The 26,698-nt window shown below is 38.6% G+C and overlaps 1 protein-coding gene across 1 annotated transcript in view; it reads left to right on the forward strand.

Moving 5' to 3' along the window:
- The window catches only part of CRIM1 (cysteine rich transmembrane BMP regulator 1), a 188,078-nt gene that overhangs the window by 118,890 nt on the left and 42,490 nt on the right, over positions 1–26,698 (forward strand). Inside the window, 2 exon segments of the mRNA XM_037405516.1 lie at positions 6,215–6,397; positions 11,273–11,470. Of these exon segments, the coding sequence (XP_037261413.1) occupies positions 6,215–6,397; positions 11,273–11,470 (381 nt within the window).

Consider the following 26,698-nt stretch of genomic DNA (forward strand, 5'->3'; position numbering starts at 1 on the left):
AAGAGTAAGAGGAGCAGAATAAGGGCAGTTAAGGAATCAACATGCATATAAATAAAATGTTAATAAGTTAAAAAGGAGGGGTAGCAATTGTTGGGACCACAGCTGGATGTGAAAGTAAACTCAAAGCTTTTACAATGGTTCACTGTGAGTGGGAGGGTTGGTCAATGGGTAGCAGAGACTGAGTTTTAAATAACATAAGGACAAAGTCTAACTGACTTCTTTTCATTCTTATCGGTTAATGAAAAATAAGATGCTAGATAGATTCTGTGGAACTGATGGTAAGTCATATATAAAAAATATTGGATGCCAGATGGTACAGTTCTGTATGGTTTTAAAAGTTTTTTAAAAAAAATAATTGGTAAACACTTGTAGTATTTACTTTGAAGTAGTAATGGGTTTTTTGCCAAAGTGAATCTTTTTGGTAAGCTGATGTCTTCAGTAATGTTCTGACTTAGATATTTCTAGATGCTTAAACTTGGACAAGGTTGCCAATGCTTTGGACAGCAAGGTTAGATAGAATTAAATATTTTTCTCAAAGACTGGAAGAAAGGGTTAGACCTGTTATAACGCCAAACCGCAGCCTTGTGTTACAGGTTTGGGGATTCTTTTTTCCTGCAATTTGTAACTTATTTTATGCACTGAAGGCTTATCACAGATGTGCTGGCAACGAGTGATGGGTTATGCCAGTACCTTTCCGTGGTGCTGAGGTTGTTTTGGCTGCCCGTGCCCTGGTGACATTCCTAGGGCTAAACTGATCACATGTATTTTCTCCTGTGATAGACTGACAGAGACTACTGGGATTTAAACACATTCCTCTGTTATGAAGGACACGGCTTCCTTCCAAGAACTGCTTGGCAATTGTATCAAGAATATCTGTCGCTGTTTGGGGGTTTTAGAGTACAGACACAGCCCTCAGTGGCCCCAGCTCCTCCTTTGGCTACTGCAGGATGTTAAAAAGTAGCACTGCTTAATTTCTGGAAGAAGGTATAGATGAAAGGGGGATAGCTCTGAGGAAGGCCACAGAAACAATCAAACACTGAAAAGCATGACCTGATGAAGAAAAACTAAAATTGAAAGAAATGTGTTCATTTTATCTGTGAAAGAGGATGGAGGCAGGGACATCCACAATGAGTCCTCTTAGCAACAGATTTGCACATTAGAGGAAGGTAAAAAACCAGGACCAACGTAGAGCTTGAAGATGGGAAAAGCAGTGAAACTTTGGAAACTTGCTTTCTGTTTGTTTGCTGTTTCTGTCTAACCTGAGTCTACCCTTGCTGTGAGTTGAGTTTAGTTACATTAGTTAAAACTGTGGAATTGTTTAACAGGCAGGGTGCAATTTCTTCATTACTGGTGGCTTTGAAGAAAAGATTAAGCCAGGAATGTAACAGGTAGAGCTGATTCTGCTGGGGGGGGTCTTTCCCTGCTCTTTCCATGGTGCAACCTCTATGCAGTATGGTGGCTTGGAAATAAGTCTTCTGTCTCTGTGGGGAACACCTTGCAGTCTTGTCTGCTGTGTGTGAAAAAGGCATGTATAGCCATGTACACAAGAGCTGTCTTCTGAACATGCCTGTAGATTACTGGATTGGGATCTGCTGCTGAAGGGGACAGAAACTTTTAAGACTTGTTGAAATTTGGCACTATATATAGATTGTGGCAGCTGGATATCAAAGTGCTTTCTAATGTGATGAAACAGACTTTCTCTGCTAGAAGCATTACTATAAAAATCTGATTATTTCCATTTTGTTTTAAAGGTGTAATTGCTGAATTTTATTTTCCTCAGCATCCCAAGTATCTTTTAATATCTTTTTTAGACCACAGCCACCACAAAATAATGGTGGTTTTTTTCCTTTATAGCTGTGCAAGGATGTATAAATAATTGAGTAAAGACATGCATAAATAATGCATTGATTTACAAATAATAGTTACAGGTTTGTTTAAATTTTGAGCTCTTTGTTTCTGGATGACCTGTTCAGAAGATGCAGGAGCAAAGGACTTTCAGAATAGTCCTGCAATTGAGTTAGTAGGGAATACACTGCACTAAGCAGTACAAGAGTAAGAACTCAAATCATTTTTTCTACCTGGCTTGTTATTATATATTTGCAAGGAAACAAAAGCATAGTGTGTTGTCCTTTAATATTGTTATGGGCTAATTCCAATTAAACTTATCCTTCTTTTTTTTTAAAACTCCTTATCAGTTCAGCTTTTGAAAAACAAAGCTTTTCTGTATTTTGTTTATACAGACACAGGATTCAAGTTTATCAGTTTCCTTCCCTTTCATTTAAATGAAAGTTCACAGCACTTGCCCCAGTTCCTTCCAAGAGCGTGGTACAAATACTGCTGCACACTGAAGGAACATGCAGAGTGCTGGAATCATGAACCTTTTAATCCTCTAAGCAACAGAAAACTATTTTGAATCTTGCTTCTGCTTTGGGAGGGCTGGAGTTTCTGATACTACAAAAGCAAATCTGCAAACTTACCTACAGGCAGCTGATGCCTGAAGCATCTCATGTGCTTGGCATAACTGTGTGCAGAATTATTGCCTCGCGAGGGGTGGATTGCCAAACTTCCATGTGTTTCTGAGCTGTTCCATGATTCTTAATCAAAGAAAACCACAAGTGTTGGGAAACTACAGAAATCTCAATACCAGAAGTTTTATTTTGGGCTAGTTCAGCCAACAGAACTGTATTTAGTTAGATTTAAAAGTATAAGGTGAAATATCTTAGAAAACTGATTTGATAAAACAGATTATGTCTGCAGTTCACATGGAAGATAAAGGTCTTGAGAAACGATCACTGTTTCTGCCTGTGTGAGGCCGTGTGGTTCGCTGCAGCATTGACTTTCAGGGCTCTCCTAGAACAGAAAGGCTGTGGCTGTGAGACCTGTAGAGCTAAATTTGTGCCAGAACTGTCGAGCTAGATTTGTGCCAGAACTGTTTCTCATTTAACTCTGTGGCAGGAACTTCAATGCCAGATCAAGTCCATTCCTTAATCGTGCTTAACTTTATATAGGAGCAGAGTTGTAATATCATCTGTCCTTCCACAGCCAGTATAAACTCTGTATTGTGCTGGGTACTGCCCGCTCTCTCCTGGCACCTTTCACAGATGGGCAGTTGTACGTCTGTGCTTGGTCTGGATCAGTCTTGTGTTACTGGGCTATCTGATAGCTGGCAGACACGGATTTTGTGTTCACAAGTCCATTGCCTGGGTGTCTGTGTCATACCCACTATTTCGTCATGGTAGTCTGCATCACGAAAGGGGTTTGGGGTTTTGGATATGTTTAAGCACTCTGTGCTATGAAGTTCAGTCAGTTGAAATTACTTTGTCATGCAGTGAAGCTTTGATACTTGAAGAATTCTACCTGTAGTATTCTCTTTATTGGCAGAGTTATGGCTACTGGCCTTCAGGAAAAGATGCATTTATTTATTTATTTATTACTAATGTTATGATCTTTCACTCCTTTATGCTGCCACGTGTAGATTAGTAAGGCAGTGAAATTAGCTTGTTTTTTGTTTTGGGGTTGTTTTGTTTTGGTTTTTTTTTTTGTTTGTTTGTTTAAAGAGAACTGAGAGAATCTTCCAGGGTATGGTGGTGGAAGAAGTACATTGTTACAGTTCCACAGGGTGGTGCTCACTCTTGCATTAGGCTTCCACTTTGCGAATACCTAAATCTAGAGTTCTTCGTTTAGTGCTTGTTTTGGCTTGACTGAGCCTTAAAACTGCAGTCTTACATATGGTTCTAACAAAAGTAATCCTTGTCTCATAGCTGGATGTATAGGCTTAGGTCAATAGTTTAGTATGAATGTATACACTTCCATAAAACTGGACAGTAAAAACACACATGTAGTGGAATTCTATGGTGGTTTTCATTGTAGGAATAAAACATATTGTTTCCTTTCAGGATTTACGGTTACTTGTTTGGTCTTGTTTGGACATTTTCACAATGAATGATAGTTCATTGAAGATGAACTTCTAACTAGACAGCAATTCAGATCTACTGATTTTGGAGCATGAGGGGCCGTCGGAGGTGGGAATAATCAGTAAAAATCTGGATAGCTGCAAAGTAAAGTCAGAAGCAAATGGATTAAAGGTCTTTTGAGTTGTGTTGGCACTTTTTCCTTTCTGAGAAGGTTTTTAAACTAACAGCTTGAGCTGTATAAACTTGAAATATTTCTCAAGTGTTTGTTTATGTGAATTGCTTTCTAATGAAGTCATAGCTGTTTTCCGGGACACAGCGGTATTTCCTCCTGTTAGTCTTTTTTTTTTTTTTTTTTTAAAATGCTGCTTTCTACATTGTGCCTTAAAGACAGAACAGGCATATAGAAATCAAACATTGCTCAGGATACTTCCAAGTTTCAATTCTAATGCTTTACAATCATACTAAATTATTTGAGGCTGGAGCCTATAAGCATATGTGGAAAGAAATAGAAAAGTCCTTGAACTGCTTTAGAGTTTTAAAGAAAACCTGTATCATTGTCAAGAGTAACTCATGAAGAGGGTTTTGCCCCCAGAAGTAAGATGATTGGCGTAGGCAGCATTTGCACCTGCAAGTGCTGGATTTCATTTATGTATTTTTCATCTCATACGTGAGATTGAGCGCTAACCAAAAAGGAAAAATAACTTGACTACAAAGTGTGCAGTTTTCAGCCCAACGTGGGCATTACACATGTGAGTAAATAAATAGTATTTTCCATGTATTCTACAGAAATAAGTAACATAGGCAATTGTCCCTTCTTTCCTTTGCTATGTTTAGCTCAGATGTTATGAAATGTGATGGTTTTATCTACAGTTTGGTAATGTTTTTAATTTTTACTTTGCTTAAATAAATAGTTTCCTGTTTGCAGAACCTGTGGCTTTTGAACCTGCTAGTTTTGCAGCTTTTGCAAAAATGCATCTGTTTACTAGATGCTGGTTTACTTCAGGTAGCTGTTTTCAGGTACCTTAGGATAGTGTCAAAAAAATGACAAAAATTTTATTCTGAAGTGGCAAAGAGAGAGGAGGCCTATGTCATTGAGTAATGCAATGATGAACCTGTGAAGTCATGATTTCCTAATGACTAATGTGGTGTCTTATAGTTGAACATAAATTTGGAGTATTTCTTCTATGGTGTCTTCAGTCACGATGATTCAGCCCTGGGCTGTGGAGCTGCACAGTGTTATGTGTGTGTCAGTTATTCAGTTGAACAGAATATGCTCTTCTGGCTGTAGGTGTTGGAGGAAGGTTCATGTGTGTGGGGTAACTGCAAGGTCAGAAGGCCTAAGGAGACCTTACGATGTACTCATGATGTATGGATCTGCTTCATAATCTGGAACCAAGTATCTTTGGTTTAAAAAACTAATACTACTACTAAAAAAAGCTGTATAAATCTGTTTTCTTGTTTCTGTTAGCATCTCTTTTTTTTTTTTTTTTTTTTTTCTTTTTAAAGTTAACCAAGTAAATAGGCAATGTCCTTCCCAAAACACTTGAGAATTTTCGGAGGCTTTTAGTTTCCCACAAAGTTTGGATTTAATTGTACACTAGGGCTCTGCTTTAGATAGAGGCATACAAGACATAGTTGTGTTGTGGTTTTGAAACACTAAAGTAATCACATAAATATTTATTACAATTGAGGTTATCTTCTGTGGGGAGTATAGGTGTGAGCTGACTAGTACAGCCCCAGGTTGCTTGAACTGAGAAGCGTTCAGTTCTGCGTAACAGATCATGCAGTCAGGAAATATTGGGGCTTTTTGAAAATATATCCCTATGGATTGAACAGCTTTAGTGCAGTTTATCCACCTGTGTACCAAGTCCTGCAGAAAGGAAGGTTACACTTAAGAAACATCAGAAACTGTCATCTTAAAAAAGAAAAATTGATTGCTTTATGTGCCAAAATTTGAAGTAGCTTCTGGCTTACCCAGAATGAGAAATATTTAACACCTATGAAGAAATACCAGTGCTGTAACCTTCCCTCAGTATTTTAAAATGGCAACTTTTAATTGTAAATAATTTCTCTGAAAGTAATTTTGAATAGCATTTTCTTTTCTTCTGTTGCTGAAACGGACAGTAATCTATAACATTTGTAAAAAAAATAAATATGTATTTGAGTTTAAAAAATGAAATAAAAATGAACAGTCTCTTTTATATCTGTTTTTGTCAGTAGCAACATGAGTTTAACTGTTTCCTGTTTACCAATATCTGTAAAATACCTTTTTTTTTTCCTTCTCCTCCTCCTTCTTTCAGAAGTGAAGCCAACGTGCATATTTAACAGCATGGAATATTATGATGGGGACATGTTTCGAATGGATGCTTGTCGTTTTTGTCGATGCCAAGGTGGAGTCTCTATTTGTTTCTCTGCCCAGTGTGGTGAGCTACACTGCGACAGGTACTATGTGCCAGAAGGAGAGTGCTGCCCAGTGTGTGAAGGTACAGTACCTTTTTAATCCTGTTTGCTTATTAATTCCACTGCTTTTTCTTTTTCTTTTTTTTCTTTTTGTGCCTGTTCAATGCAAATGAACAAACAAGTACTTTATTTTGTTCTTCTGAAGTTTGCAGGTTCCTCCTTACTCCAGTTTACTTCTACATTTTTGCTGTGTCTGAGCATGCTGACAGTGCTTCTCCAACATTGACACGCTGCCCTTTTTATATAGAGCTGTTTGGGTTTCCTTTCCCTTCTGCATCAGAACTTCCTTAGACATGGTCAAGTGCGCAGTACACTCTGGGGGGCCTCCTTCCCAATGGACATAAGAAGCTGTTCCTAGTTTCTGCACCAGGTATTTAGACAGGCTCCTCCAAAGCAGCAGTGCTGGCCCTAAGGTGCATTTCCATTGCTTTGCAGCCTCTGTCTTCCAATCTTGTTCTGTTCAGCTGGAGCAATGCGTACACCTTCTCTAAAATTATAGTCATAGGATAGAATCATTTAGGTTGGAAAAGACCTTTAAGGTCATGAAGTCCAACCATTGACCCAAAACTGCCAAGCCCACCACTAAACCATGTCCCTAAGTGCCACATCAGTGTGTTTTTTAAACACCCCCAGGGATGGTGACTCCACCACCTCCCCGTGCAGCCCATTCCAGCGCCTGACCACCCTTTCAGGGAAGAACTTTTTCCTACCATCCCATCTAAACCTCCCCTGGGGCAGCTTGAGGCTGTTCCCTCCTGTGCTGTCCCTCCTCACCTGGGAGAAGGGACCGACCCCCCTGCCCACAGCCCCTGCCAGGAGCTGCAGAGAGCGATAAGGTCCCCCATGAGCCGCCCCGTCTCCAGGCCAACCCCCCCCCCAGGTCCCTCAGCCGCCCTTGTAAGAATTGTAAAGTCTTCTAGCAAAGAAATAGGGCAGTAATCTGACCGCAGTGGTTTTCTCTGCCTTCTCTGCCCTGTTGAGAGCCATCTCCCCTGCTTGCTAGGCTTGCAGTCCTCCTAAAAAGGGTTCTGTGGAAATTCCACATTGACCCTCTTGCTTTTACACTAGAAAATACTTGACGGGTCTTCTGCCAGCACACAACCCAGATCCCAGCAAAGGGAGATGGGGCTGACGCTCTGCGCTTGGATCTCACTCCGGTGGGGGTCAGGTCATCGCTACGACATAGACAAAAGGCCTGTCAGGCACTCCTGGTCCCTACGTTTAAATGTGAACTCAGGAATGACTTCTCAGCAAGCACAATAAGCTGGAAACCTCAAATCCTTTCCTAAGCGGAGAGGAATCTCATTACTAATGTCACTTTGAAACACTTTGCAGTGTGCATAATAACAGTATTCCTGCAGTTCCTTGCAGAAGCAAATAAGCCAAAAGATCCATTAATGTTGTGCTTCATTCCAGACAGAGACTTATTAAAGTAAAGAATCTCATAAAAATGAGTCTAAAAGAGGCACCTGTAAGATTTGTAACCTCCTCAATCAGCACAGGATCTAGTGCAGGATACTCTTTGGGTCGCTCGTTTTCTTACAAACTATTGAGAGCTTCTTCAGAGATCTAAAAAAAAACCCAATGGATAATGAAATATCAGGGTGGGTAAGGTAGGAAGTCATTCTTTAAAGAATATTTGTGGGTTTATATATTTTAGTGTTTCAGTTCATATCAGGTAGGCTGATAAATGGTGTTTACATGTAAAGAAACTGAAATACAAATGCTGTAGTCTTAAGTATTCTAACGAGATACCAGTCCACATTTGCCCTGTGTTTGTGTCTGGTCTAGACATTCATTCATTATTGACTATAGTTAGAGGCAGGATGCAGACTTTTTGGTCTCTCCTGGTACAGTTGTTCCTATGCTTTTAAGAGCCTTCAATATATGGGGGGAAAAAAAAAAATCAGTGCCATACCATCATGTAATGATAGACTGAAAAAGTTTAGAGAAGGCATGTCTGATGTAGCGAAACCCTTCCTAAGTGCAGATCCACTCCTGAAGAAATTGCTGTATGAGCTGCTTTCTGGCAGTAGAGAATATATTAAATCTGTTGCTTTTTTGTGTAATTAACTATTTTTCACATATGTGTATATTCTGAGATTTGGCATTATGAAATCATTATGACAATGTATGTAAATGATCTATGTGTGTATATGCTGTATCTGGGCTCTCTGTATCAGCTCTATCATACTCAGATGTGGGTGCCGATTTTCCACATTGGACCTGCAGTTCTAGGTATTTCCTTCACCCTCTTTGGTGTTTGAAATATTCAGCTACCTTACGAGTTACCAATAAATTCTTCTGCCATATCATCATACAGTGCTAAAAGTTGATTTCTCCATTTTTCCAACTTTTGAATCAGACTATCAAGAAAACCTGCTAACAAGTCATTTTGGTTAGGCCTCCAATGGAAATTTATTTTTAAGACAGGTCCTTAGTAGATAGAGTAAAATGGATCATGGTTTGTAATTGTTTACTACAATCATCTTGTTCAGGTAATGACTGTGATTTAATTTCTGCTCGGCTGACTGAGATGACGAGTAACAGGGTCTTTCATCAAATCATCCGGTGCTGTTTGGCTTCCTTGTTTCTGTTGCATGCTTGTCTGATAGGGCTTATAGCACTAGATCAAGGTAGTCAGAGTGCTGACTTCTGAATGATTGGATGATAAGGTATATGTTGTTTTTTACTATAAACGCGTCTTGATTTAGTAGAGTTATTTTAGGTGAGGCTAGACAACTGGCTCCATTATAATTTTCCTAGTTCCTTTAAGCACTTAGAAAAAAGAAAGCTCTGATCCCTTTCTTAATTAAGTCTGGTTAAGTGACATCTGAATTGACAAGGTAAGTCTTTTAAATGAGCAGAATGTATACTTAACAGCCTACCCATTCATGCTTTTCTAGTTGGTGAAGAAGTGGCATTTTTACTACCTGCTCTCATTCTATATGTTTATTTCATGACTGATTTTCAAGGTGATTGTTTCCTAGTAATGTTTTCTTGATGATGGAAATTTAAAGAAATATAATGCTTTCTTCTTTTCTGCAACAATTTTAAAATGGCAAATGGTAAATTTGATGTGTGTTGAGTAGCACAGGCACAAGCCCTTCTTGCCTTAGCTACAGGAAGAATTCTTTCTCAAAGTCCTGTAGGATACCTCAGCATCTGGAAATGTAATTTCCTGGGCTCAATTTCTAGCTTTAAGCGCTACTGATCTTTTAAGGGTACCAGAAACTTTGTGCTTTGAGTTGCATGGGAGACTCTTGCAAATAACACAAGTCTTATATGGCTTTTCTGTGCTTTTTCTATATTCCTGTGTCAATCAGAATCTCATACGTGAGTTGAATGATAAAATTCACTTCATTTGTGTATGATCTGATTTTTGGCTAGGTCAGAATAGTAATTACATATGCAAGGTAATCCTAAAATATAAAAGGTTCAAAATTAAGAGATTAGGAAACATTTTCATTTTCAAATGACTTATTTTCCCAAACACCTTTTTTTTATATTGGCTTAACCCATTTTGCTAAAATTGGGAATATCATTAAAATTCAGGATGGGAGTGAATGCCAGGTAGAGGTAGAACCTGTGCACAGTTTCACTCCGAATGTTCAGCTTGATACCATCATAGAGGTATGCAATGGCATTATAATAATGCAACAGGTATTAGCACTGCTACTGGCTTTATCTACACTTAAAATGCATTGCTTACCTTTCAAAGGGGAGTGATGAAATTCCAAGTTTCATTCATTCCTTTTTTTTCCCTTTAGGACATCTCTTTTCTTCCAAGTCCTTTGTATTTAACATTTTTTTGAAAATTAACTTATAGGTAAATTACTTGTGCTTTTTTGATGTCTGCTATCTGTAGTCTGCTAAACAATGCTTTTAGTTATATTTATTGTTTTTAATATATTGAATTAGCTTTGATATGTAATTTTTATTATTCCTTGCTTTGAAATCTTGACCTAATTACTGTACATTCTTAGGTATTTAATTTTTGAGTCTAACATTTATCTTTTTACTAGCCACTGTGATAAGTTGCATACGTTCACATCATGCATACTTTTTTACTATTAATGTGTTGCTTATCACATTTCTGAAGAGTAAAATGTTATTTCTGAAGAGTAAAAGCTGCTTTTATTTCAAGTCATGAATTAGCATATACAGAGTTGCATTATTTGTTTCCATGAAACTTGAGAAGAAATCTTACATAAAGTATGTTTCCCAAAATTCTGTTATTTAAATACAAAAGTCTTAATATTTTTGCTAGCAGTTAAGTTCATCTTGTGGCTTTTAAGGGGAAAAAGCTCCAAATGAAATTAAGTTGAAAACTGAGCGAGATCTTCTGTTCATGAAAACTAGTATATCTCCAAAATTTTGGTGAGGTGTAGTTTAAGGCAGTCTCACGTGTTTCAGCCAGAAATGTGCTAGAAGTCTCATCTTTGCTCATACTCTAAAATAGTGGTGCAATGCTGACACAAGACACTCCAGTGGTTCACTGAGGTGTTTTCAGTTTCCCTCAGAACTTGTTAAGTTGGTACAAAAAATAGATTGATAGATCCAAGGTCCATATTGTTCTGAAGAACAAAATCAGAAAATAAAAAAAATTAAGCCTCGTAATTGTTACATACAAAACTTGAGTTGAAATAGTTAAAAATAGAACACTGAATTTGTGGATGTTCAGTATAAGTTGACTTTTTCAACAGTAAGTTTCAGCATCGACATATCTAAGTTGTTACTTATTTTATCACTGTATGGTACAGTGTGGTTCTTTCAATGTTTGATGGTGACTGTACTTAACCTTTCCAAGGTTATGTGAAATCATGGTATTGTAGTTGTTCATATGTAAAGTTTAGGTGTAAAAGGGAGGAAAAAACTTGCAATTCCTCTCATTTCAGACCCAGTTTATCCGGTAAACAACCCTGCTGGCTGCTACGCCAATGGTCAGATCCAAGCTCACGGAGACCGCTGGCGAGAGGATGACTGTACTTTCTGCCAGTGCATCAATGGAGACCGGCACTGCGTTGCAACCGCCTGCGGGCAGAGCTGTCTAAATCCTGTTAAAGTTCCTGGGGAGTGCTGCCCGGTGTGTGAAGGTAAGACTGGTATTTCTCCTGTTATGTTTTGGTCTGTCATGGCTGCTGCTTACCTGGTAATTTCTGGTTTACTTGAAAATTCTGGAGGATTAAGTAGCTGATACAGCATTGCCTGTGACCGAATAAACTAGCAAGGGTGGAAAAAATAAACTACACCTGTATGTGGCAATGCCCAATACTCCTTTGGCTCAAAAGGGTATAGTAAGAGATCATTTTAAATCCGCATGGTTCACTAATTTTACTCTTAGTTTGGCTTAAAGGTTATTAATCAACAAAAGAGAAGTTAGATCAAAATATTCATCAACTGGTATCACTGATAGTTGGATAATTCCATTTTTCATATTCATCAGTGTCATTTAGTTACAACTCAAAATATCTTTGCACATTATATTTGATATTGGACATAGTTATTTCACTGAAACTTACAAAAGATGATATTATCTAGCAAGACAGATTAAGTTTTAGAGTTTAAAATGCAATTTTCATTATCTTGTGGAAATGCATGTTTCTTTTATAACTGACTCAGTTCTTGATTTAACTATATGGTAAATGCTTGCCCAACCTGGCAGTATAAATGTGAAGATTTTCAAACTAAGACATTAAAAATATATATATTTTAATTGTATATATACATGTACATTCAGAGTTGCTTTTCATGGAGTAGTTGTTCATCATGAAAAACACCCGATTGCTAAGTTTAGAAACGATTAAGCTAGACCTGTCTTCAGAGCCATCTTCACAGTCTACTAATGCTTGTGGGTGCTCAGTGAGCTACCACTTATATTTTTCCAATTCCATCTCTGATGGAGCAAAATGAATTTTGTATAACTGCACATGTCTCAGGGCCCTTTCTGAGCTCCAGTATCCATCGAAGTTCACAGGGATACTTACTTTTTAGGATAAATCTGAACAGTGTAAAGATTTCTTACAGGTGCTCTTTCATTCCAAAATTCACATCACAAGATGTGAAGAAAGTGTCTGATAATGTATAAAAGCTGCTTGTCGATTGTAGAGAGTTGCAACTTGCACTGACTTGATTTTATGATGAGAGAGCAGGTTAACTGCTTTTTAACCCTAGTAATACCCTCATGATGGGTATCGCAAGAGTATGTGCTATCACCCTTCATTATTTAGTGCGTAGGTGAGCAGGCTTGGGAAGGTAGTAGAGAGCTTGATGGAGATATTTTCAGTATGTTGAGGAAGGAGGTTCCTCCAATTAAAGAAAGATAGACAAATGTCTCTTGTTTTCCTGTTCCAGATTGGAGAAAATGGATGAGAGATAATTGGATTAAATGCTTATCTATATCAGAGTGAAATGATTATGATGAACCGTGGGAAGCAAACATAGGGTAGAGCATAGCCTTCCATTGTTAATTACTAAAGGTTGCAGCATAACCAAGCTGGTGCTTCATAAACATACCACAATACAGTGCTTTCAGGACACAAGTTAGCTCATCTGGAATAGGTTAGGAAAATCTCTTCTATAGCATGCTTTTACTCTTAGAGGCAGAAGCAGCTAGCAACTGCTTAAGTCCATAAAAGTTGTTCTGCTTTTGTTGGGGGAGGATGGTCTTTGGTGTGGTGTTAAATTATACTTATACAAATGGTGTCAAATAGATCAAGGCTGACAACAGCACCATGGAATGAATATTTAAATCAGATTCTTGTGTCATCTTAATTGTACTTTCTCTGAAAATAATACAACTTGGTATTTTGTTGGTCATTGTTAGCTGTTGTATAATGTACACTTAATTGTAGTCATCTGGTTTTGAGTGTGTCATCTGGAGGCAAGTAATACTGAATGGTACTTTGAGCAACTTCCTAAATTTTAAGCTTAAAAGCATCACATCTGACTTGGTGTTTCTTTGCTAGCACATACTGCCAAGTAAACAGTCAAAGGGCAATAAAATTACATAAATGATGGAACCAGCAATTAGTGGAAGTGGTTTTAGTTCATACCAGCAGAGGATTTGATCACCAGGGTACTAGTGGTCAGAGGATACCTGAAAACACACTTGCATCCTCTCTTTATTTCTTCCCTTCCCGCCCCCACAGCAAACAAACCCAAACAAAACAGGTAATTATGCTCTGTAAGGCCAATTTATTTAATTTCAGGAATTCAGGTTTGGAAATACTTCAAGGATCAAAACTCTGGACTGTTAAAACTCAGCAGTGAGTTCAGATGCTAGAACTGAAGATTCAGAAAGAATGAGTTTGCAAGAAGCAGTTGCACATGACTTTGAGAAATTACTTAGCATCTGAGACTTAACAACTCTTTCTGCAATAATAATAAATCAAAAAAAAAAAACCCTGAGAAATGAACCAGTCAAGGGTACCAGTAAACTACTTGAAGTTCTGTTTTGGGGCATCAAACAAGCTGAAGGCTTCTATGCCTTCAGCTAATCTAGTGATTAGCAGCCTGAATAAAAATGCCTACATATATTAGAGATCAAGGTGTTACCAAACTGGAAGTTTAATTATGGAGACCCATTTGTCTTTCTGGATATGTTCACATTTTTCTTTGAAATCCTACATTAAGAAAATCCCAGAACATTAGTAAAAAAATAATAATTTGTTACATGTTGGCTGTCTGCGTGCTGTGTATTTTTAAATTATTTATGAAAAAACTAAATGTTTGAGCTGATGGCAGCAGGGACCTGTGTATTAGCCATAGATTTATGGCCCACCTCCAAGGTCAGATAGCGTTATGTGTCTTAAGCCTTAAATCTGAGATTAGTAGTGTTTCTACTTGGACTTTGATGCATGGGTAGAAAAAAGTACGGTGCTTTCTTTGCAATACAGCTATTGCTTGCTAACCCACTAGGCAAAGGGCATTTTAGATTTCTGTTCTCTGGTTTTCTCCTTGTAAGTAGGACTGAACTGGGGAAGTAACAGTCCTATGGGAGGACAGGCCTTAAAAATATTCCTTCCTTTGCACATCTTATTGCCCTGAATTTTGGTCATATAGTTTTAATGACTACATGGTCCTGTCTAAAATGTTGTTCTGTTTCTGTCATCATCCGGCTGGCTGACATCACTGTTCTCTTGAACAGGTAGGCTGCATGGGTCAGTGCTCCTTCCCCTTTTAAATCAGCTTCTCACTCATTTTCCTGAGCATCATTCCTGTTCATGAGGTTCTGCTGCCAATACTGTGTTGTCAGTGACCTGCAGGGGTGGTGGCATCAGAGAAGGAGGTCCTGGTGGGGAAGCTGGCAGACAAATCAATCCCTTGATTTTAATGATACCAATGAAAAAGATGTGCGGTACATTTGGTGAAGATCTACAAGCAATAAAATACATTCCAAGCACAGTTTTTCCAAGGAAGTATTAAAAACCATCAGTGTCAGCCATGTGATGTTTTTCTGTTTATTACCCCATTAAACCTGCCTATCTGCAGCTTAACCTTTATTTTGCCATCTAGTGTATTAGTGGAAGTGTTGACTGAATAGAAACTGAAATGTTGCTAATGTTGCACCAAGAGCTTAAACCTGCTATCTTGGATTCTCCAGTCTGTTGCCCTTTTTTTTCCTCATCCTTTGCATGTCTTATCTCATATTGTTCAGCAAAGAAAACCAAAATACTTATCTAGTGTGGGCTAAGTTCTGAGATCACTGGTGTTATGTAGTACTTTCAACTGTGTGGTAGAATACTGTAGTATTTTTAGCTATGAAAGTTATTCAAGAAAGGAGTTCAAGGGAGAAAGCAGTGTAACAGTGATATGTTTAATGAATGGGCAAAATTAATGTAAACTTAGCAGGTGATTTTGAGATAGTATTTTACTAGTTATTGTAAGGATAAACATACCTCATTTTATACTTTTCTTTTGAATGGCTACCAGTTCTCACTCACATCTCAACTCACCCTGTAAAGTGTTAAATCCATAGAGAATGTACCATAGTGAAATAATGTAGGTTTTGTAGATCAGTTTAAAATGACCATGTTCCGAAGTTGTATTATACAATTTTGTCACGAATATACTTTACTTTTCTAATCTTACATGTTTGTTATGTTTCTTAATTAGGCTATAGCTCTTTTCTCTTTTTGCATGAACTACACTTGGGGGGGGGGAGTGCGACTAGCGCAGAATGTAGGAAACCGTTACTTCTCTTCTAGAATCTTATTTGTGCTTCACCTTTAAAGCAGGAAGAAGACTGCTGCCTGTTTAAAACTATTGTTTTTGTCAATTTAGTTGCTGATGGACCAATTCAAACCCCTATTTCCATTTAAAAATAGGCATCAGATCAAGAATAATAAGTCACACACTTTATATGCTTACCACTATTTTTTAAAAGGTTTAATTTCTCATCAGACTTCTGTTTACATATAAGAGAACCCTCTCACCAGCAGCCAGCTTCAATTGTGTGATCTTGCTTTAAGGATGTCAGGTATTAGCTCTTCAGTATGTGAAATCAAAGATATTTCTATCATTTTTTTTGTTTTGAGTGATGAGGGATAGAGTAGTTTGTGGGACATGAAACTGATGGACAAATTGTAGTCAAAGCTGCATGTGGATCTGGCCTGGCTGTGGCTCATCTAGAGTTAATGGTTATTAGTATCGGTCACTTCTGACTTTCCCCCCCTCTGTCTTTGATCTAAATGCTGCTTCACCTACAGTTCTGCCTATTCCTGGCTATTTTATAATAGGTTTCAATGAAGAAAATCTCTATTTCTCTGGATAAGTGTACATTCCTGCAGCTAGATAAAGATAAAATTGTTCTTAGATTACATTTTCAAAAACTTTTGCAGTCAGAGATCAAATACAGTGTAGTAGAAATTCTTTGAACACAGGTTCTTGAAATACCAGCACGGTATGTCAGCACACAAATGTGTTCGCCTTTGAAGACAGTAAATTCAGACTAAACTAGAACATTCCTGCTTCCTCATGAAAAAAGTCATGGTGTTCTTACTACAGCAGTGAGAAAACCAGAGTGCAAGGATTGTTGGCTGAAGTTACAGCTGTTCACAGTTTTCTAAATTAGAGGTCAAGGAGTAGCAACTGTGATAGCAAAGGATTATTACCATACAGACTTGATTTCTATCAGTTTTCCACAGTAAACCCTTTTTAATGTTTCTTTACACGCTGCTGTATACATACCCATAGCATATATCCTGTATGTGTGTATGTAGCCCACACGATACACATTCCAGTGTTGACTGGACTGCCAGATTGGCTTGAAATGTATAATTTTCTGAATGCTTGTCTGGGGTTTGCTGGATTTGAGGAAGAGGGTAACTATTCAGCTCCCCTCACCCCTTCCATGCTGGAAACATGTCTACTGATGCTGCTGGTAGAAGAAGGAGGGTGAATGAGGTATTCTAGGGGCGTTATGCTGGAGCTCCCTGGTAGGATTGGTGGGGAGGAAGAAAAAGGAGCCTGGGGTAAGTATGTGGAGGACAGGGATATCTCTGCATGTGATGCTCCAGTATGAGGGGTTTGTACATGGATTTACTCTTCAGAAATCTGTGGGCAGCCTTTCTTGAGTTGCATTGTAGTTGGTATCCACTAATATCTGTGCTGGGTCCGGCTCTGATGTTTTCACTAGCTCAGATCGAAGCTATATTTATTTTATCTACAGACTACAAAGCTAAAAAGGCAGCCAGTGTCTTGGAGAGCATAGTGTGAACTCATATGTTTGTTATAAAGCAGAGAGTTGGCAGAAAGGTGTTGACCAGCTTCAACAAGGGAAAATACAACGTGCTACACTTGGAGGAGATTTTTCATGAGTCCAGAACCAGAGTAATTGTTAAATTGCAGTTCTGCAGGAGAAGTCTGGTGATTAAGGGGAAAGAAAGTTGAACATGGATTTATAGAGCCTAGAGAAGGCAAACACCATACTGAAATTACAACCAAGAGTACAGTGCAAGACCTGAAGTGATCCTTTTTGCTCCCTTTCCCGTGGGTGGCTATGTCCCTAGCTGACGTAGTAGGCTCTTGGTTCTTTTCTGGGCACTGTTCCTCTGAAAAAGATGGAAGCAAGCTGGAAAGAGTCAGAAGGACAACTATGAGCACAGTCCACAATTTGCAAAACATATCCTAGGAAGACAGACTGAATAAATTGGGTTGGTTTAGCTTAAAGAGAAAATTGTGAAGTCAGAATGAGAAGATACCAGTCTTCAAGTGCCCCGAAGGTTCTTGCAAAGAAAAGGGTAGGACAAGAAAGAATGGAACTGAATTGCAAGAGGGAAGATGTGTTTTACAGGAAAGCAGAAGGTTGTTGAGGAAATGAAAATTCCTCCCTTGGCCTGTCGTTACTAAAATTGTCTCTTTGATGCATTCAGGGCGTTGCAGCTTGCGTCTTCAGCCTCAGGGAAAGGAGATTCCCTCAGGATATTGCATGCATGACTGAAAGCAGTAAGGGTACTTGGCATACAGCTTTCCGTGTTTATGCAGGTGATGGCTGTGGCCCACCCATATGTAGCTGCTGGGTTTTTTTCAAGTAAACATCCAAGTGACAAAAGCCCTTTTGGTGAGACATCTTGTTTTAGTATGTCTGCTTCTGTCACTTTTTTCCTGTTTTCTGGCACTGCAGTGCCTGTGGGTTGTGCAGGGGATGTAAGGTAAGAGCCCAAGGTGTGAGCAGGGGGCTGCCTGCCCTGAGGCGGCTGTTTCTGGGGCCGGGGGGGAGGCAGAAGGCGAGGGTCACGGGCAAGGCGAGAGGCTGGAGACAGAGGCACATGAGACAGGTTACTGTGGAGGAGAAGGCCTTCCTTCGCCAGCCTGTCCCCAGACTGAGGCTCTCCAGTGGACACAGCTTTCCAGGGCAGGCGCCTCCTTTCACCGGTGAGAGCTGGGAAAGGCCGGCCCATCCCATTCTGTGGATCTGACACAAAGATTTTGTTTTAAGCTTCTGATGGATGCTTTGATACCGCTTCTACAGCTGCTGTAATCATGTTGGTCCTTAGGGATTTGCCTTTGTTTAAGCTATTATCTGTGTAGTCTGTGGGGGGGGTTCTTTGTTTTCTAGACTATCTCCATTCAGAGCCGAGGCACAGGGAACATGGCGGCCCTCTGTGCTTCCCCCACAGCTTTAGAGCTGATGGCTTCCTGCAGCACAAGGAAGTCTCAGAGAAAACCCGCTTCTATAGATCTAATGAAAACGGACAGGCAGAGGGGAGAAACTGATTTTTCAAGTGCTGTAAGGGTGTGCTCACACTTCAGACTGGGAGGTTCTCCACAGGAGCTGGTCTGTGTGGAGTCACACCTGGAGGTAACCAGATCCATTGGCCACCAGCTGCAGGCAGTACTGCTGCTGACAGAGCTGCTCGCCTCTCCCCTGGGCTAACAGTTGTGGATTTTCTAAATAAAACTGGTGTGGTTTTAAGTACCACTTGCATTTTTATTTAATTTTACCCAAAAAAAACACACCCTGAATATTGAAGCTTAAAATAGCTATTTAGTGTCAATATATAATAGCATATGAATAACACCAAACAAGCTACAGTGATAGAAATAACCATGTTTCCCTCAGGCCATCTGTATCTGTGGACAGCCATCTGCAAATTGGAATAATAGTTGTGTTCACAGCAAGTAAACTTGGTGAGGGTACTATGGAAAGACCTGATTATTTATGATTTTTTTTAACAAGCTAATAAATACAAGTGCTCAGCACTGGCACTGATAGCAGAAATGTCCCTTAGGAAAGTCTATGGTCACTTCAGTTCCCTCCTATCTCCAAGAGGCTCAGGCTATTCATAGGGAAAGCTGCAGCCCAGTCTGCTGATACACAGTAATTGGTTATCTCACAGTACATCCTTCTGCGTGAGAGCCCTCAGGTACAGGTGGCAGGGTGCCAGCATAAGCTGTGAATAAGAAATTAAGTGTTAAACAAAATCCCCTCGGAGGATTTTCATGAATAAGGCCCACATTACTTTGCTGTCATTATGGCTGACACTCTATCTTCACAAAAAGAAATTAACATTTTCATCAATAAAGGGCTCCAAACTCTAGCTGAGATGTAATTCAGTTCAGTTCCTTTAGCGTGTCCAGCACTTCATTAAGTAAAAACAGGCAGCAGAGCCCAGTGAAAAGAAATTTGATTCATTCAGGGTGAAGTCAGTGCTACTGAGCAGTGTTCACCGGCACAGGATTTGGGCCCAGAGATCTCCTTAGAGCGTGAAGTATCAGTTATTGTTCGGCAGCAGCACTGTAGCTCTCAACCAGCCTTTTCATCAAAGTCAATTAAGGGATGCAAACGCTGTGCTGAAGAGAATTGGGCTTACGTTTGCCAGATCATGATTTAGCATAGAGATTTTAGACAAGGCAGCTGAGCCTGTTGAACCACACCATCCAGGGTGTAATGAAACCTACTGCCAGTGAAAGTCTCCCTGAGTTTAAGATAGCCAGGAACACTATACTAGGGTAAAATAATATTTTCCTAGTTTTCAGTGATTCAACTGTTAAGTTCAGTGGAAGACTACTGAAAGGATAAAGAACTAAAGAATCCTAATAAATACATGTCAGTGCAGCTAAGGATGTCTCACTTATAAAGAACTTCACAGATTCTCTAATGAATTCTTTTCAGCACCTATAGCATTCATAGATTTGTCCCAGATGCACACTTATTTAGTGTGTTTGCTGTATGTTCACCTAGTAACAATAACTGAATAGCCTTCTTAATCTATTTGGACATTTCTTGATAGACTTAATTGATTCTGCTTTAGTAAAGGTAGTTATTTCTTAGTGTCACTCCACCTGAAATTGTCAAAAAAAGCCTTCTCAGTATTAAAATATATTGGAAGAGGGGTATACATACCTGTTGAACCAAAAACTGGAACAATTTGTTATGACAGACAAAAGGTTTTAACTTCACATCTTAGGAGTGGAAAGTTTGTGAGTATTTGGTTCCATCACTCCAAAAAGAAACACACACACACACACACACACATCCCCATGTGGCTTTGGTTCATAGGAGGCTTCTTCAGTTTACAGCAACAAAAATAGTCTTCGTTTATAATAGTTACTTTCAAGGAAAAATACATATTTAAGCATTTTCAGGTTGACAGTATGAATAAAATTTGAAACAAAAGCCTGCCAAACTGAACTATGTGTTTGGAGGCATTGGTGAATACATTTTCAGAGTTATTTGTGACATGAGAAAATTATACAATCTTAAGTCCTTGCATACCTTTTATAAATAGTTATGTGATGCTGAATTGTTGAACCCTGATCATTAACACAGATAGCTAAAAGCTGGGGAAAAAAATCCTGCAAGTCATAAGGTATTTCAAATCCAGGAAGGAAATTCTCTTGCCTAGGACTGGGGACTGGTATTTTTCATGTAATGAACTGGAGGGGCGGGGAAGGCTGGAATGCGAACTATGAGGATGGAAAACATTTAGTCACTCTTGGAATGATATGAATGTTTTTACAGGAAGCTTAAGTAAACACACATGCTGCTGCTTAGTAGGCTGCAGTTAACTTTTTTGGACAGCAGACAAAATCCAAACAAGTATGCAGACTCGGATGAAAGGCTGTTGAGCAGCACACCCTTCAGGACTAGTTGTTAGCCACTTATGACATAAAGCATTAGGTAAAAAGTTAGACCACTGTTCACTTTTTTTTTCTTAATTTTTGTAGTAAATGTTTGACTAGTAAATGTTTGAATGCACTGATGCTGCATTTCTTTAAATCAGGTGGTGCTGGTTTCGTAGGATCAGAACATGTAAATCTTTTGAGGTTTGTGTTATAAAATACTACAGAAGAGGGAGCTATTGCACTTCCCTAAACAGGCGTGTTCTGTATTACTGATGTTAGGGGTCTTTCTCCATGTATAGAACATGATTTTGACTAATTTTTCCTTCTTCCCTCAGAAGAGGTTTTCATTTCATGCTCCCAATGAGATGTTGGGCTTTCTAGAATCCTCTGCTCTTGAGCTTATTCTTTGAACATTTTGTACGCTTCCTCCAAATATCCAAAGACTGATCCCTGCAGAATCTAAATACACTGTTATTTGTTATGAGTCATTCTCTCTGGGGTTAAAAATCATTGTGAATTAAATGTGTAAACTTCAGACAGTTATTTTTTTGAATTTGTGGCTGACCACAATAAGACCTTTATACAAAATTTCTTACTGTTGTGGCCCCCTTGCCAAAAAACAAAAAAAAAAAACACACCAAAACTACAAAACAAATAAATAAATTTAAAAAACACCCAAAAACAAAAACCAAAAAAACAAATACCACAACCCAACCCACAGTTAATTATTGTTAAAAGTATTGGAAATATTCATGGGCAGAATGGGTAATGGAATTAATTTATTTCTTTTCCCATTTATACTGAAAAGGGATTTTTTTTGTGATCAATACCACTGGTCTAAAGGTAGGGAGAATATACATAGTGGTGTTCACAGGTGTATATAAAGCTTCCCTGTGCTATACACTGAAAATGTATTTCTGTCTTTCAGCCATTGTAATAATAGGTACAAGGAATTAATCTACTTTATCTGACAGTCTTTAGTTAAACTATGGACTGGTTCACATGAACAAGATGGGAATGTGAAAGAGGAGGTTGGGGAGCTGTAGCACTGAGTGGTAAAGCATACCATCCCACTCCTCATTCTGTAGTTCTGACTACATAGTCTTCACATTTAAGTTCAGATTATTTTTAGACCTGGTGGCTTCATTGTGCCTCATAACAGTTAATTTGTTGTGCTTGAGAAGTTTGTGTGTTACTGTTGGTATGAACTTTCATGTTGAAATGATCTTGACTGTAATTTAGCCTTTCAAAAGTACACATGCTTCTTCTTTTTTTTTTTTTCTTTCTTTCAAATATTTTTCCTATGCATGGAAAGAAATCACTGGCAGCTTTATGTTCCAGTTGCATGAGCAATATTCTCCAAATAATTCCTCAAAATATCTTAATTACAATGTACTGTATTTGTGTTATATAGTAACTATGAAAACAAACATCTGAAACTGGTTTTAAGCATGCCAGTAATAGTCAGTATACAAATGCTGAATAAATACAAATAAAATACAAAATAGTATTTTGGTGGGTTCCAGGGATGTATATATTTTTTATGTCTATTAATACAAAAATTATTCATTTGGCAATGAATTTTTAAGGCCTGTGCTCCTAAATTCCTTGTAAAAGATAGGTACTTGCACTGCACTGTAGTTTGCAGTCTTACAATGGACTGGATGAAATCCATGGTGGTTTGGCTATTCAAAGAAGGATCTCAAAAGATTATTTTCAAACTCTGTATAGTGATATATCTGTAGAGCTTATGATTTCATAGTTTTGATGAAGAAACGTGTTTCTATGATGGAGATTGAAACATCTTTGTTAGTGTGAAGTTGGCTGGAAATGAATTTTTTTTTATGAATACAGGTAAACTTGTATATAAAAAACCCATAAGGCAAGTAAAATAAGCATTCATGCATACATAAAACACTTGCAGCTTTGGGGCCCAAGATGTCCTGTGTTTGCCTGGTTTGAATACATATACATGGACTGCTGCCAGCCCACACTGGGTTGTAGTTTGTTATTACGGCATTTGCAAATAGTGTTTTGATATGTTTGAGACCCTTCACTCCAAACCTTGGTAGGACTTGCTAACTTTGAAGCATGTGCATTTAGAGTAATGCTGAATAGAGCTGTGCTGGGAGCACTGATGAAGAGAAGTCAGACCTGTGTCTGCTTAGCTGGAGTAACCATTGTACTTGAATCAGAGTAACTAAACCCAGGTATTCGATGCATACTTTTGTCAAACTAATATAGCAAGGAAAAATACAGTAATTTTATTATAATAGAGATAGCTTTTTTTCCCCTTCTGTATTGATAGGGCAATATTTATGAATAGAATACAAACTGGAATGATGAAGTATCGTAAAATACCTGTCACCTTATATTTCTAGTACTTTTAGGTTAAGATACGTGATGGTCCAGATATCTAACAATTGATTAGAAACAGCAATAGGCAGAAAAACACTTAGAACACAGTTGTTACTTCCCTACTTAACCTACTTACTTTTGTAAAAGCCCAGAGTAGGTATTTCCCTCACATGGTTTTACTGAAAGTGTGAAGCAAAACCTGTTTTGAGTTAAAAGTACTGCATTCCAAATGAAGCAAAGCAAAGTTTGTTTTAAGTATTTTCCATGTAATAATAGTAATAATAAAAATAAAAATACCTTGCCAAAAGGTGAAGCATGGGTAATGTATTAACTTAAGAGAGGACAAAAAATGACACTGATTAAAGGTGGCTGTGGCTGTCACTAAATAATGCTTTGGAAAGAATTACTGTTATAACTGCCTGGAAGACATTTTGCTTATTGAATTAAAATCTACTCTTTAAGTCATGAAGTAGATTTCAGAGAGATGATGTTAGGCAAACAGGTACTTTTATTGTGGAGGAAGGTAATCAGTACTTGGCAAAAGCATATAGAATTCATGAGAGATTGAAGTGTGTATCTTTGGATTTCAGTCCCCTGATCAGGATCCGTCAAGGATATTGCTGCTTTCACTGAAAATGTCCCGAGTTTATGGGAAACTGAAACTCATGGAGTCAAGCCAGTTGGAAAGGACCACCAGAGATTTTCTAGTCCTACCCCCTGCTCAAAGCAGGTCCAGTGGCAGCAGAATCTCAGGGCCTTGCCTCTATTAAATTTTGAGTATTTTGAAGGATGGAGGTCCCACAATCTCTCTAGGACTCTTACAGTCCGACCACACATGTGGTTTAAAATAAAGAACAAAACTACTTTTATCAGGATGTAATTTCCCATGTTCACAGTTGTGTTCATTGCTTTTCATCCTAACCCTGAGCACCTCCAAGATGAGCCAGGTCTTGTAGTCTTTCTACCCTCCCATTAGGTAGTGGTAGACAGCAGTAGGATGCCCCATCGCCCCTGCTCTCTCAGCCTCTCCTCGCATGTCATCTGCTCCAGCTACTGACCCACTTGGCCCCATGCAGGACCCGCTCGGGTGTGTCAGTGCCTCGTTTCTACTGGGGACCACAAAGCTGAACGCTACTCCAGCTGTGGGCTCACAATTGCTAAATAGAGGGGAGGCATCACTTTCCTGCACCTGCAGGCTCTGCTCTTGCTAATACCGGTCCCTCTTGTCCTTCACACAAGCCAAATACAACCACTTGGCGCTTTCATAATACATGCGGCTTTGCACTAGTACAGTTAAGTGGAATCCCTCTTCATTTTTTCATGTGATTTTGATGGCCAGAGTTAAGATTTTGAACAACTACGGGTATGATAGGAAGTTGGATATAATTTTTCATCCTGGTACCAGCCTTAGGGAGGATATTTTTTAGTTCTCTTTAGGATTAGCTAAAGAATTACATAAATGAAATCTCCAAAGTTAGAAGGAAAAATGAAATCTTCAGTGAACAGTTCATTTTTAAAATTCAGATAGACAGAAGCCAACAAGATTGCAGTAATTGTCTCAGACTTTTTTGTTTCCTTTGATTATTTTTTTGTTGTTGTTTTCCAGGGCTTCCAGCAATTAATGGTGAATTTTAGTTTTCTTTCTCTTCTTTTTGATAACTTGAATTGATCGAACTGTGTGTAATAAAATTCTAATCCTAAGAAACTATTTCCCCTGTTCTCACTGAAATATGGATGTATCAGTTTCTCTCCATTTCTGAATACTTTTCTGAATACATTTCTGAATACAGCTGAGCATTATCGTAAGACCTCAATACTCATTCAGGCATCTAACAAGACCTGTACATGAGGCACAGTACTAGAGCAGATCGATTATCCTGTGTTCTTGTGTGTGTATATGTGTGTGTATATATATCATTTCACTTTTTTAACAGAAGAAAATGTCTCCTCTTCTTAATACAAGCTGTGTCACATCACTCACAGGAGAAGTGGGAGGTCTCAGAAATCAGAAAACAGCAGAAAAGATTTGGCTTTGTTCATACTACAAAAGTATCCCATGTACAAAAACACCAATGAAAATACGTTCTTATTCCACCTTGACAGCTTTTTTTTTTGTGTGACATCCAGTTTTTGTGTTGGTATTGCTAATGCAGGCTTTGTAAGGACAAAGACAGCTCCAGGCATTACTTGGATGTCACTGTCGTTCCTTCTTTACCTATAAATGCAGTTTGATTTCAAGCTGGGATGAACGAGGTTCAGGGGTTTGATCACATACCGTAGTATTTTTCAGTGGACCAGTCAGACTGACAGACCACCAGTGGCTGAAATATCCACTGTGAATTTCAAAGGGTTTGAAGGTGTTTTAAAGTAGATGGCAGTATAAAACATTAATTCAAAGATTTGTATCAACCTCACAGCAGGCAAATTAATAATCCTCTGCACTAAAAGTCAGCATAGAAAGCATCAAGCTCAGAGGGAGTATATGGAAGCAAGATGTTCCAGTAGAAATCTGCATTTAACATTATGCACGATCACTTGACATCAGTAAATTCTCCGCTCTATTAAAAAAATCCATTGTTTTCCTCCAGACTCTCTTTAGTCCCCTTCTCCTTGTTTTCTTCTCTTTCTTTCTATGCTACAGGTTTTTTGTTGGGAAAGCACACAGGCAGAAACAGCACCCGTTTTTCCCACCCATTGTCTGTGCATTTGTGCGCTGGATCTTTCTTCTGCAGTTTCTACAAGAGCAGCAGTGAAAGCCTAGCTCAGATCATGCAGTGGTACATGCTTTTTCAAGCTTCGCTACTGCTTGCCTATTCAAATAGCCAGAAGCCTGGCAGAGCAGAGCTGGCTTTATTTGTTGAGTCTTGTCTAGCGAAGTGAAAAGGGCTGATGATTTTTTTCCTGGCTGCATTTTTGCACATGTGGGGGTAGGGAATGAAATTATTTCTTTTGTCCCCTACTTGCAGCTCATTGAGAAGCAGGCATGCATATAAAATTACTGTATCTCAGGGCTTACCTTTAGGGACAGGAGGCAGAAAAAACGGATTTATAAGCTTGTCTGGAAACACTGAGGATGCTGAGAGCAGACACAAAAGTGGGACGTAACAGAATAATAAAACACAATGAATAGAGGACTAACAAAAACCTTTTGAATTAATATGACAGTTTAATTTTGTCCCTTGTAAGAAATACCACATTACTGGATGTATTAAGGGGGCAAAAAAATGTTATGCCAATGTTTCCAAGACACAAAAGCATCAAAGCACAGCATAGGTTTGAAAAGTCACCATGAAAAATATGTAACAAAATATCCGCTCTTTTTTTTTTCCTAGCTATTAAATTATGCCTGCAACTAAAGAGAAGTTATCTTGGATGAACTTCAGTGATGGGGGGTG

This window comes from Falco rusticolus, chromosome 12 (assembly GCF_015220075.1).
Source record: "Falco rusticolus isolate bFalRus1 chromosome 12, bFalRus1.pri, whole genome shotgun sequence".
NCBI classification, from domain to species: domain Eukaryota; kingdom Metazoa; phylum Chordata; class Aves; order Falconiformes; family Falconidae; genus Falco; species Falco rusticolus.